The 14,370-nt window shown below is 28.1% G+C and overlaps 1 protein-coding gene across 2 annotated transcripts in view; it reads right to left on the reverse strand.

Moving 5' to 3' along the window:
* The window catches only part of LOC119687554 (annulin), a 32,116-nt gene that overhangs the window by 4,144 nt on the left and 13,602 nt on the right, over positions 1 to 14,370 (reverse strand). Inside the window, exon 1 of one of the 2 annotated variants that reach the window (XM_038101901.1) lies at positions 7,068 to 7,342. The exons of the other annotated variant lie outside the window; for it this stretch is intronic. Within the exon in view, the coding sequence (XP_037957829.1) occupies positions 7,068 to 7,170 (103 nt within the window). The 5' untranslated portion in view covers positions 7,171 to 7,342. Of the gene's footprint in view, positions 1 to 7,067; positions 7,343 to 14,370 lie in introns of those variants that run through there. 2 annotated transcript variants of the gene reach the window in all.

Consider the following 14,370-nt stretch of genomic DNA (forward strand, 5'->3'; position numbering starts at 1 on the left):
TAAAAAACTACACCAACTGGCGGCAAACTAATATATGTGATATTGTCTGAAATTAATTACCAGCATGAAGATGACTTCAAGAGAGTCCTTCAGAAAAAAAGTAAGAAAATTTTTTGAAAATGTATCTCTGTGCTCTATACCGTATAGGTTCTTAGAGAAATACTAAAAATTACTTATTAATTTATAACTACTTATCTTAAAAACTCTAATATTACATCAAAAATAAATTATTAATTATATTAAACTTTTATATTAAGTGTCAGTTATAAATAATAATAAAAGAAGTGTTAGGGAAGTATTTAATTTGTATTTTATTTTTACTCTTTATTCTTTATGACATCTGTCCCGCATAGTATGTCTTCAATTTAGCATAACATTGGCGTCATTTGCTCTTGATGTATTAATATTATTGAATTAAAAATTTTCCATGTATTCCAAATCGTTCTCTGGTTTTACTTGGACTATTTTGAACTGGTTTTTTTTCGAAAATATTGGCCCATATTATACCGCAAACTGCAGTTGTTCATGATCGACTAAAACCGTTTGAAACTATTTTTAAAAAAATGACGTACTAGTTAATAGTATTTTTTTCTCTTTAAATATAGAGAACAAATGTAGGAATGCAATTAATTTAAATAAATTCTAAAAATGATTGGCAATACAAAATGTAGGCATAAATTTGAAATGAGTGACGCAGCGTGCAAAACTGGCGCCCGAGGCACCATAGCTTTAAGACGTTCCCCGGAAAACATACATATATTGCTTAAATGTATGGATATGCTTTCTACTAAGAGAAATTAATTAGTTTTAGTACTGAACTTTTTGCGTAGAAAACAAATGTGATTGGAATAGAATTGAGTCATGGAAAAGACAATAAATAAGAATGCCGCTAAGAAATTTTTTCAAATTGGAGCAATATTAAAGACACCCTATAATATATATTATATAAATATTATATAAATACAATATACTATATAAATATAAAATATATTTAGAAAATCAAAGACTTTCGTTTCTCTTTGTAATTGCAATAAATCTTATAGTTTTACTATTTATTCGCAGTTATTTAGAAACGCTTTGATTGTTCATAAATCCATTTTTAATTATTAAAAACGTGAAAATTGCAATTAATTAAGCAAAAATAAAAATTTAATATTCATTCCAATCTAAGTTTCAAGTAAATTACGAAACGTTATGTATTGATTGTATTCGTAAGGTAAACAAGATAGGCTTATTGCCAAAGTGGTTCTGGTGATTATGGTAACTAAACTAATACAGACTATCTACGGAATGTAATGATTATTGTTATTATTGCACTACGTTGGCATCACTCTAGGCATTTGTTATAACAATCAGACAACTTTTGGAAACTCGTAAACTTATTAGAAGTGCTGTCTCGGGTATTGAGATTAGATTTATATTCACATTTATACCAATTTATATATTGCTATACGTATAAACTAAGTATTAAGAAAACATACATACAGTATTAATAACATACATAATATAGAGAGCTTTTATAGAGAGCTTTATAGCCCTGTAGAGACAGGGCTTCGAAATGAAACTGAACCGAACACAAAAAAAAAAAACATTTTTATCTGAATAATAACTGATATCAAGCTTTTTTTAGATTCCACCAGAATATAAAACAGGGAAAGAAAAAATTCCCAATTCAAAACCCTGAACGATGACTATTACATATGTATTTTTTGAATTGAACCAGAATGAAAACAAGAACGAAAACATTCCCAGTTCAAAGACTTCAGTAAAGGTTCTTGTTTTCCATTTAGAATTTAAATATTGAGTATTTAACAATATATAAACCAGGTATAAGGTTAGCTCAAAAAATGGTTACAGGCTCCTCATCTAAGATCAATTATTACTTAGTCTGATGTAGTGATAAACAATAATCCAGTCAAGGCGTAGAAAGGAGTTATGAAGAAACCTTGCAGTTAACACAGAGTAATAGTGCTCAAGTACACTGACTCAACTAGCCTCAACATAATAATAATATAAGTTTAATTTTAGAGTAATATTTTTTATTGGTACTTATTTTTTATTTGAAACAGATTCTTCATTATTCTTCATTACTATTAATATTCATTATTATATGTCAGTAAAATAGTGGCATAATTAATTTACAAAAATTTATTCTTTATCTTTTATTTTATGATAAAATTTATTTCAACACATATAAGCGCTTCCAATAACCTTTAAGTCCCGGGCTGTCTACATATTAATTCGCTATTGCCAACATTTTTTGACAACATAGACTAGTTATGTTTCAAATCAAAGATAATAAGTTTGGTAATATTTTCGATATGTAGGCTGCAGTTTTTTATTTTTTTATTTAAATAATGTGAGGTAATCTTTATAGCAATATATATTTTTTTTATTGCCATTTATTCAAAAATAACATTTTTATTTTATGAGTTGCTTAAAAAGCACAGAAGAAGATTATCTATGCATAACAAGATTAGAGTGCCATTTTCTACGACATATGAGAAACAGACTTGAAACCGAAATCAAGGTAAGTGGCTCACGCATCAACAGGCAAATAACTTCAGAAAAGAAATCGAAAGAAATAAGTTTTTGTAAGAACTAAAGCGCCGTTACGTTTGCGTAAATAACATGAGAAAAATCTTATAATTCCAAAGAATTTATTCATATTCACAGTTTGATGATGAACACCTATTAATCAGCAAAGGTCCATAGCCCACGGGTGAGATGCGGTTGACAGCATCAACAAAAACAACAAAAACAACAAAAACAAGACCCACTAAGTACACAAAGCATCAGAGACGCTTTGAGAAACATGGATTTTTTGCTGGGGCGAGCAGGAATACTCGTATTGACCGCTATGTCACAGAAGAGGTTAAATATTCTATAAAAAAAGTTGCTTGCATAAAGTTATTATATGTTTGAAGTGTTATTTTATTTATAAGAAACAACAGACATAATGTTTGTATTGTATTTATTTATACATTCTTTAGTATGATAAGCCATAGAAAAAACTAGTAAAACGTGTGCGCAGAAATGCTTCGAAAATATTTAAATACCAGAAAATATTGAAATGAAATGAAGTCATACACACGCAATATTTACTCGTCCATATTCACAGTATCTAACAGATTGTCTATGCTGTGCAGTATCAAAAGATAAATATTAATAATTCACATAAAATAGAATTTTAATTTTCGTGAAATGACCGGAACAAACAATGGAGTATAACAAATTTAGGAGTGTTTGGTTAAATAATGCGAAAAATTTGGACAGCTTAATAGCGAGGTGAGAAGTAGTTAGAGAGTTCCAACTTCTGGTAATGACTCATAGTTTACCCCTACTCTCTTTTTGTAGTATTGGTAATAAATATTTCATATTGGAGATACCCTAGTTTGCTAGTTTGCGATACCCATACCCATACACAAATATTAATATTTTCAATTGGAGACAACAATTACCTATTGTGATGCTAGCAAGTTGCCAGAAGAAGAGGGGAGTTAGATACATTAAACGTTGTTTTTATTATAACTCCGTGTGGTTTTTCAGATTGACCATTCCCCATTATAATTTTAATGGTTTTAAATGTATGTTGGATTGATACAATTAGAAAAGAATTCCAGTATCTATCCGGGGTAATATTTTAGATAGATGAATACTCGCACTGTAATCAAATTTTAAGCAAAGAAAGATAGAATCGAAGTTATTGGAGTGAATAAATATAACACCCAGTACAAAGAACAAGCTTTTTAATTATTGCTCATCGAGATAAATTAAATTTAAAGAATTTTAAAATTATTGGCCTTTAAATATTTTGTAGCCAAATTATTCCAAAATAATTTTAGTTGCTTGTTTTCTAATATTAAAATATTATTTGAGTTAATAAAACACAAAATGTTTAAGACTATAAAATTGTAAATATTCTTATAATATATTATTTTTTATTTTATGAAATGGTGCGTCTAAATTTTGAAAATGATAAGACTGAATAGAGAAAAGTAACATAATCAAAAAATGAACTTCATTTATACAGATCATTTATGCCACACATCCTATACGTACTGTAGATAACAAATAAATAGTCGTTCTGAAAACTATATTAGAGATGATCTAATATAAAAATAATTTAAAAATTATCGTTACTATCGTTAGATAAAATGACAGAAACATATGTTATCTTGATTAAGGAGGAATTCATTGTTTGTGGAAGTAATATAAGTAACAGAAATGATAACTAGAAGATTTAAAAAAAAATGTTTATTCGACGAATGTTAAATTGGAGTCAGTAGAAGACTAGAATATTTAACAAATATTTTTCACAAGGAATTTATTTCGATTTAATAGGTAATTGATTAATTAAATTATTTTTCAAGAATATCATGTACTTGAATAACTCGAATTTTTACAAAAGATTTAGTATATAAGAGGAGTTTATGGCATATCTAAGCGTATACAATTTTTTTAGCTATTTAAAAATCAGACAATTTCAGTGTGACACTGAATAACTCAGTTTTCATTTATTTAATTTACCAATATAACGAAATTAGTTACCATATAAGAACCATAAGCAACACACGGGTATATTGTATAGGACGATCTAACGCATCGTACAAAAATACTTAATACTTACGGCTATCTTTTACGTAGAACTGTAAAGGAAACAATTAAATAGAAATCATTAGATGGTATAATAGAGTCAATTTTGTGATAAGACAATAATTATACTATTCAATTTACATTTCGAGAGGCTGTAAATGAGTCTAAGATCACAGTATACTAAGTATCGAGTATACTAAGATCCAAGTATACAGACGAACTTATAAAAGTAATTATAACAATAAATATATTGTACATCTTTTTCGTTTATAATTACAAAATTAGAAAAAATTAATTAATAAGCAACCGACTAATAAAATAAACTGGCGCCAATAAAATATATTCCCTTTCTTGATGATAGATTTTCTAACTACAGAGAATCTTCACATATCATTCTTAAATATATAGATGGTAACTTATATAGTGATATTCAGCTAAGTCCGTAGTGTATATGCAAACATAAATAAACAATTAACAAGTGATTTATATCAGCCAAGCAGGTCTAATAGGCGTACTACATGTGATATCCTAGTTCATTTGCTTGTTTTCAATATAATAATAATTAGCTAGACAATCAGGTTTGGATGTTTGTCCGCTGTAGCTTCTGCCACACTTCTTATTACAGTATTGTATTTTAAATTTTTTCAGTGACATTAAGCCCTTTCTGTGGTATTATCAAGGGGTTTTGACCTCTTGCGTACTGCTTCAATAACAGGGAATATCATTACCGCTTGACACTATTCTACCTAGATCAAAAAATTATATGGAGTTTCGAGGATTTGTTGTTTTTAATTTGTCTTGCTTTTTATCCCGGTTTTGTTCGATTTAACACCTCGATATTAAAATTTTTTTCGAGTTGATTTGCGTGATTAGTATGCGATCGATTAAATATGTATATTAATAAACTATGCAAATTGCGAGACTATAAGGTTCCATATAGGAATATAAAGAAATAATTACAATTGAATTTCTAACAAATTTTCAAATGTAAAATACAAATAGATTGTTATATGTGTTAATAAATTCTGAGATTTCACCGTTTGAGAAATTTCTCAGTACATAAATGTATGATAAAATTTATATATAATACAATTATGTAACAAGGTTTACGAACATTTTTAACTAACAAGTACTGAAGAATAAACACAATATTTCGACTTAATCGAGAAGCGTACCATGAATGTCCAATGCTTAGAAATCATGAATCACTTGTGCTTAACGGTTGCATTAATATATAAAATCACAACGGTTAAGAAGGACATACATCTACGAAAAGTATGAATTTTCAAAAAATAATCCCAAAATATTTACTACTTAGAATGTTCAAGACGCATGGACTAAGGTGTACAAAATAGAGACAACTAAAATTGCTGACATATCGTTCTGAACGTAGATTGATATCTGATTAGATAAAAACATTCGAAGAAGGTATAAGTTTAAGTCTCAGGGTTACATTGATTATTATTATCTCATGAGTTGTTATATAGTATAAGATCTGTTTATATTATAATGATTTAAATTATTGTAAAATAAACAAAATTATTATAATTCAATATGGAATTTTTAATAAGTTACTAAAAGGAATAGTTTTTCATTATATGGAGTATAACTATTATTATAAAATTAGTTGTAGAAAGAGAACAGCTATTGCAGGATTTTTTACTTCAATAATTTCAATAATTTATTTAGAAAACAGTCATACATAAAGAATAAAAGAAATATTTTGAATTAAATTCTAAATAAAATGTGAAATCATAAATAAGATTAAAAATAAATTATTATATTATTTAATTATTAATATTTCATGAAGAGGTTTTTCTAAAAGTAGTGAACTACAACAACAAACATTCTTTTTTATATTAGTTTAATTAATTGGATTTTTGGTTGTTCATACAGCTATTTCGAGTATTGCCAAATACCCATCTATCAGTGGTCTTGGAAATAATTCTTGTATTTAATTAATCGTATGTTAAATAATTTTTTGAGACTGCAAATACTAGTAATTGAACTTGTGCCCTGCCAAATTTGAAGCTTAGAGTAAGCGTATTTTTTATTGGTATTTTATTGCTATTGGTATTTTTATATTGGTTTAAAATTAAATTGATGATACTGTTTTTAAGGCTTGTATGTAAAATAGTGAAGTTTCTGCACAGTTTCACAAAAAAAATTAATATTAATATCGACATTTTTACTGTAAAAGTAAAGAAAAGTAAAGAAAATGGAATCACTTTGAAATCCTAAATATAATAATATTGTTAATTAGACAATTAAAAGCTTCCATCGGTTCGTAGCTGCGTTTAATAAAATTATTTTTACCTAATATGACTATTTTCACGTAGAAGGGTGAAAGGGTGAAAGGGTAAAAAGGGTAATTATAAAATAGTGACTTATGAAAAAGTTTTTACGATTAAATTTGACACATATTTTTATTTGAGTATGAATATGATTATTTCGTTATAATACATAATTACTTGTTGCAGCTGGCTGTATGCTGCGATAAGGATTTACAGGACGTCTTGGACTCCACCAACGATGTACCCAATGAGGTACATAGCTTTCGTACCAAGTCGTCATGCTTATTAAACTTTTATTTGATTATTTTTTTTAAACAAAAATAATTTGAAAAAAAAAACACTTGAAACTTTATTTAAATACTCAATTAATGTGATGGTTCTACACTTATACTTATTTCAATATTTGTTATTTAACAACACAAATTTTTTTTTAAAATTCTTTTAACCGTTTTGAAAGTTCCATACGAACCCGCGCATTTACATCAACAAACTGAATGGTTCTATTCAAGCGCGCCCTCACAGCCTCACAGCCAGCGAATATCGTTTCCATCATTTTCAGCTGCTATTCGCTATTTTGTTCTTGCTTGCGCAGTGCGAGAAGGTAAGAGTATTTATTGTTTGTGTTGTTTTTGTATTGCTAAAGCTAACTAACACGTTTATAATAGATTCGCTCCTATACCAGTAACAACAACAACAACAACAACAACAACAACACTACCAACAAGAACGATTGTTAACATAATAATTATATTATATTCATATTCTACAAAAGCAACAAATCATTTATTAATATTATTAAAAATAGTTTAGTTTTTTGTTCTCTGTTTTGCTTCCATATATTTTTTATTTTTTTATGGACATCTCTGCATTAAGGGGAATTAATGCTTATGATTTAACAATTAAAATTTACATTTAAAGATGTCGTCATCGACACCCGATCAAGAAGCAGCATTGCGAGTAGTAGGCAGACAGCTGACATTTACTACGAATGAATTCTGCAGGTCTTTCATTCATGTAAATCCGCCTAAGTTCGGAATTCATGTCATTGATATGCTATGGTCGGTATAGGGAGCATGTGTGCTTAGAGCTAACTGAGCCTAATAATTTTAAAAGTCATATATATGGACATGACTTACCACTGTTTCCTGTTTTGTTAACAATAAAATGAAACTCTATATTGAAAGATTTCACAAAGGACTTTAGGTATCAACCACACCTAGCACGGTGATACATGCAAAACCAACCCAAATGTCTAAGGCAACAAAATATTGTGGGCATTCCGATTCTGCACTACTAGACTAGCATTAGATTTACTCAGTTACTACTAATTGTATTTCAAAATAGGACGATGTGACTTCCAATGGAGTTTAATTGCCTCTTACGATACATTGCCTCAGGAATATTCTAACATTAAAACTCACATATGCACATAGTTAGATTGATTTATCTCATCGAGTTGTAATAGAATACATAAATTTTATAAGATATTAAATATACCTTTTATTGCACTACCATATAAACAGTTTTGCAAACCTACATACTATTTTCACAATATATTATATTAGTGAACTGAATAAAAAGATTTTAATGGCTTAAAAGTGTTTGTTAGTAGATTGGTTTACTTATTATATTTTTTTAATATATTATCCATTAATAATTAATATATCAAACATAAATATTGATTACGTTTTTTTTATTAACATAAAAAGGCTTAAGATATTTACAATTTCTTATTATAAATTAAAATTATATTTTAATTTAGGTAATTATAATTTAGGTTACACTAACCTAAAAAACATGCAAAATATTTTATTAGCGATTAGTATATAAATTTAATATCATCTGAATTAAATCAATATCGATTCTTTAGGTTTTTTTTTTTCCAAATATAGTTAGGTAAAAATATGGTAATATATTAAAATCATTAAATAAAAACAGGAGTATATAGAGTTATATTGCAAAATAAGTTTAAACAAAAAATCAAAGATTCATTGTAAATCAAAATGGCAAATCGAAAGCTTAATAGAACCCTTAGAGAATATTGTGATGTAATATGTCATGGATTTGAACTGTTTTATATTATAATTATTATTATTAGAGGTACAATGCTGGTTGTATACTGCAGCTGTTGAGTTCTATTGTAATATTCCTAAACAAAGTCTTTTTATTTAATCTGGACAGATTAACAGTGCAATTCTGGCAACGATCTTTCAGCTCAGCATACTCAAGCGAAAGATCGTGCGAAAGATCTTTCGTATTCTGGCAACTGTCTTTTGCCAGACGGAATGCTCTTTTCGGTCTTTCTAAAGACCAAATGAAAGGTCTGCTATTGATCACATCCTTCGATTATCAGCTAAGATTTTGTTTGTGTGAAATTTTTTTTTTATTTTTAAATTAAAATATATAAATATTATAACAAAAATTAATAATTAATTAATTAATTTATTAAAATATATGAAAATAAAACAATTATTTCTAACTTCATTTTTAATAAGACGCAAACGTAAATGCATTGGTATATTATACTGTCTTTATTAAAATTTTAAAATATGTATTTTTTATATATTTATTTATAATATATCTATCCTCTAAATATATATGTTTATTACAATATATAATATATGTATCACAATATCCTTTAGTAATGTTTCTAGACATTTTTCGACTTCTAGAGAACAATGAAGTCATAATAATGTATTCGGCTCAATTCCTTATAAGCACAGAACACAAGCGGGGTCAATGAGTAGATGCAACATTCTGTATTTTACAAAATCCATAGATGTCAACATCTATTCTTTTTAGATCTATTTAGATTATGAAACTAATTAATAAAAATGTTGTTGACCTGGATAGGCATCATTTCGTCTTAATGAAAACACCGACAATAGCGTACGAAATTACAACAAATACTTTTGTTGTTGTTTTTCTTTATTTTGACTCATAAAATGACGTTAATATGCTGAGTGATTCTTTTAAATTATTAAAAAGTAAAAGTGATTTTTATATGGTTTTCTTGCGCCGCTAGTAGATGATTTGGATATATGAAAAGACTACATTGTGTGTATGGTATATGCCTATGTAGATTAAACTCTAATTTATTTCAATGCGTCAAGGGAGTAAGGGGTCAATGTGTAAAATCTAATTGAAGTATATCTATGATATAAATATTATGGGTATATACTGGAATATATTTAAATAATTTTTAATAAATTTTGAAGAAAATGTAATATTAAAATTTTAATGATTTTATAATTATTTATTTATGTATATACATTTATAATTTTCTTTTTCTTACTCCAGATTTCGAGAAAAAGAACAATTGCTGATGTGAGTAATTATAAGAATTTTTTTTGATAATTTTAAGCTTTACTTTGAGATCTCTTACAACACGACTTGCGATCACTTCCGATTTCTCTATGTGTAAGAAATTTATTTATAGATTTTTTTTCTTTGAATAGAGACTGTATGTGTCAAGAAAAACAGGGATTTTCCCAATGTAATTTTTGTGAAATTGTATTGCATATAAAATTGGATCATGAGTGATGTGGTAATCGGAATCGTGTAAAGGTCAATAGATATTATATGTATATATTTAAACAAGCTTTATAATAATATTTGCTTTTTAATATATAATTTTGTTAAAGTAGTAATATATGTTCTTAGGTTGGTTACCAGGAGTATTCCACTTTATTTAACCATTTCTAAATACTTTTATTGCAACTACAGTCAAACTTCCATAACTCGAAGTACCATTTTGCAAAGAAAAGCTTCGACTTATGGAGACGTCTCCATAAGCTTATTTATTTATTTGAAATCAAATATAACACTGAAGTTATAGTAAATTGAAATATTCAGAAATTAGGGTTTCAGATTTCAATTTTTTTTCTTATTTTCTTTTACTGAAAATTCCAATCACAATTTATTCAAAACCTTATAGTGATCATCAGTTGTAGTATCATTCGTTTCCAAATATAAATTCAGAATTTTGAATGAGTCTTCTAATTTATTCTTGGAAGGCTGATGAACAATTGTATCCACCGAACCTTCATCATCACTTTCCGTTGCGCTAAGAATCGGATCCACTATTTCAGAGCTATAGTGTTCAATAATATCGTCATTTGTAGGAAAGCTTGATGTACACATTTCATTGTGAAGCTTAATATAATCGTTAGGAGTAGCATTAGAAGTTATTTTATCTGCCTTATTTTTACTTTATTTTTGAATCAATTCATGGTCTTCATCAATGATATTCAAGAAAACTAAAGGAATGTCGTCCTGTTCGTCCAATGTCGAAAATTGGCCCTTTTCAGCTTTTTTCCGGCAGTGCGCTATCGTTTCACTACTTACATCAATATCTCAAGCTTCTGATACATGATTTATGGAATCCATAAGTGTCATATCCTGCTTTTTGTTTGCTTCTATACGCTTTAGGTCTTCCTTCACGATTCTGTTGTGATTTACGATAGTTACACTTTAAAGCGGTTGCAATTTAGAGGTCATACTCGGCGGAAAAAATATCAATTCTATGCATTTACACAAAAAACAAGAAGCAACATAAGAAAGAAAAAATTAAACACTTGTTTTGGAAAAAGAGACTTCCCCAAATACCGAAATGAATTCATACTTATAACAGGAATTCGACTTATAGAATGCATTTTCCCATATTCCTGTTGGCACGGAACAATGTTTTTATTAGAGTTATGGAGAAATTCGAGTTATGGAAGTTGACTGTATACTCATAGAAACAAAATTTGTCAGATTATATACATATGTATGTTATGTAGTTATAAGATATAGTTCATTATAAGCTTTATAGGACGCATTTCACAAATGAAAAGTTTGGTGAAAAGAAAGAGTTTCAGAAATTTTAAGAAGCAAGCAACGTATCAACAAATACGTAATCATCCAAGATCAGCAAAGAATAACTCTTGCCAATAGATTTGTGTCAATAATGTGGGTATACAGAGTTTGTTTCTATATAGAGATTTTTTAATACTTAAGATACAGTATGCAACTAGTTTAAAAGTCTGCTCTCTGAGTTCATCCATAGACCAAAATTGTGAAAGTTCGCACGGTGAATTAACAGCGTTTCATGCCAAGTACGTGACGATTTTCACTTGGAATTTTTCTTAATCGAAAATAAGCGAAAAATTCTAAAGTGAAACATTTTGACTTGCATTATTGCTTAATTGTGTTTAATTTATTTTATTAATTATTTATATTGTTTATTAAAATGTTCGTTAGTAGCAATTGTTGCATGCTTTTTCACACTCAAATTATTATTGTTCATTAATTTTTTGTTTAAAGAATGATTAATGCAAAAATCACGAGTTTTGTTTAGATTTTCGCCGTTCGACCCAACAAATTGTTCGCATATTTTAACAATTCATTTTCATTTAAACAAAATTAAGAGGAGGCAATCTTAATGTAAACATTAAATTAGATTTTTTGCATACTAATATAATTAAATAAATGATTTGTTAATTATATTAAAATACATATGAAATTATTGAAAATGGCGCAAATCGGTATGTAGCCGGAACAATTGGGCGGACTTCAGTTGATTCATTCCAATCGCTTTTCGTAAATAATGTGCTCTTTGCAAAGGGGAATATCTTGGAAGATATATGATCATAAATAAATTTACATAATGATTGACTTAAGGGCTATTATTACGCTCGCAACCAATGCAATTTGTTGCGCATATTGGTATAAAGTAATTGCTATGATGACATATTTAATCATATGTGGTATTTATGTTAATATTTTTCGGTGAGTAACAGACCATACATTGATTCATTACAATACGTATGTCTTATTACATACCACATTTTATTAAAATGTATTTAAAAATCAAAAACGGTAGACGCAAACGAATAGTGGAATAAGGGCACCAACAGCAACATAGGTTTAAAAATATAATGAAATAGTGTCGATTTATAACATTCGCGTCCCATCAAATCCCATTCGAAACCTGATGGCAAAAATTAAACGAAAGCATATTAAACAGCAAGGTTTTTAACTGAAACTGAACCGAAGACTGAAAAATGAAAAAAATCAAATTTTTAAAGGATCTGAAACCTAGTACCGTACCGAGAAATTCGGTTCCGTTCACGTGCATTCGTTTACAATTGCAAAAACCTAGTAGTAGAATTGACAAAAACCTTAAATGTTTATATCTTACTTACTTACTTATTTGACTATAACAAACCGTTACCGAGTTTCGGCCTGACACAGCATGTCTACCCAGGCGTTTCTGTGGCGTGCGCGGCTTCTCTAGTCTCGTACATCAAGTCCTGTTAGTGCTCCCTCAATTTGATTACTCCACCGGAGACACGGTCTACCTCTACGTCTTCTTCTTCATATCCGTATTTATAGAAGATATCAAAAAAAAAATCAAAAAGTTATCCTTTTAATCTATACAAGATAGAATGTCGGTTCTACTTGAAGTCAGATCAGAAGTCTAGTCATATATTTTGTGACTATCCCTTGACTAGCCTAGCAGAAAAATACTGGCCAAAATTCTGTGCTGATATTAAAAAATCGTTGGTGGTTTCTTAGTTTCTAGTACTGTGTGCTTTTTATTCGTTTCATAGTTGCAGTCCTTCTATTCTATTCTATTCGTTAGTTTTAATTCTATTTTTTCTACTTTTAAGGAAAGTAGAAAAAGACTTTTTTATTAAAAGTCGACTAACTTTTAATAAACTAATTTCTACATTAAAAATTTTAAGTATGTATGTTTTCCAAAAACTATGATGTTTAAAGCAATAAGTATACCATAGATCAGAAATCTATAAAATTTTTGCGTTTTTTGATTTCCGATTCATTTCAAGTTTTGCACGTATACGAAAAGAATCGACAAAATCTCTATTAAAATTTATGGCATGTCCCTTAGTTGATATGAATATTTTTTGTCAATGTTGAATATATTTGTTTTTTAACTGTGATTTATGTGGTAAACAAATGTTTCCGAAAACTACTGGAGTGATTAAGCGAGTAAATTCCAGTAATTCACAACGTCTTTAATGCCAGTCATTTCGTTGCAATTTCAAAACGTGTCTAAAATTCTTGTTTTTTTTTTTTTGAAATGACTAAATGAATGTAAATAAATTCATTAAATATATAAATTGAAAATAAACTCAAGTATGCACAAAAGTATTTGATTATCGATAGATGTGACTCAATATGTGTATATATTAGAGATATCTTACAGTCTCATAGATTTAACAGCTCAAAGAAGAAATAACAATGGACATACTTCAACAAACGGAATGGAAAAAAATTTTGAAGATGTAAACATATTTCGTTCGAATCAGTCAAAAAAATTGGATAATTATGGTTATGAGGATCCCGTTTGTTTTATTACACGGCGTCTAAAAAAAATTTTTTCTCGCGAAACATAAAAATAAATAATTTCAATACGATATATACCATTTGATCAAAAAAGAACGAGAAGTTAAAAAACACGCACAATTTTAAT

Source organism: Teleopsis dalmanni, chromosome X (assembly GCF_002237135.1).
Source record: "Teleopsis dalmanni isolate 2A chromosome X, ASM223713v2, whole genome shotgun sequence".
Taxonomy (NCBI): Eukaryota; Metazoa; Arthropoda; class Insecta; order Diptera; family Diopsidae; genus Teleopsis; species Teleopsis dalmanni.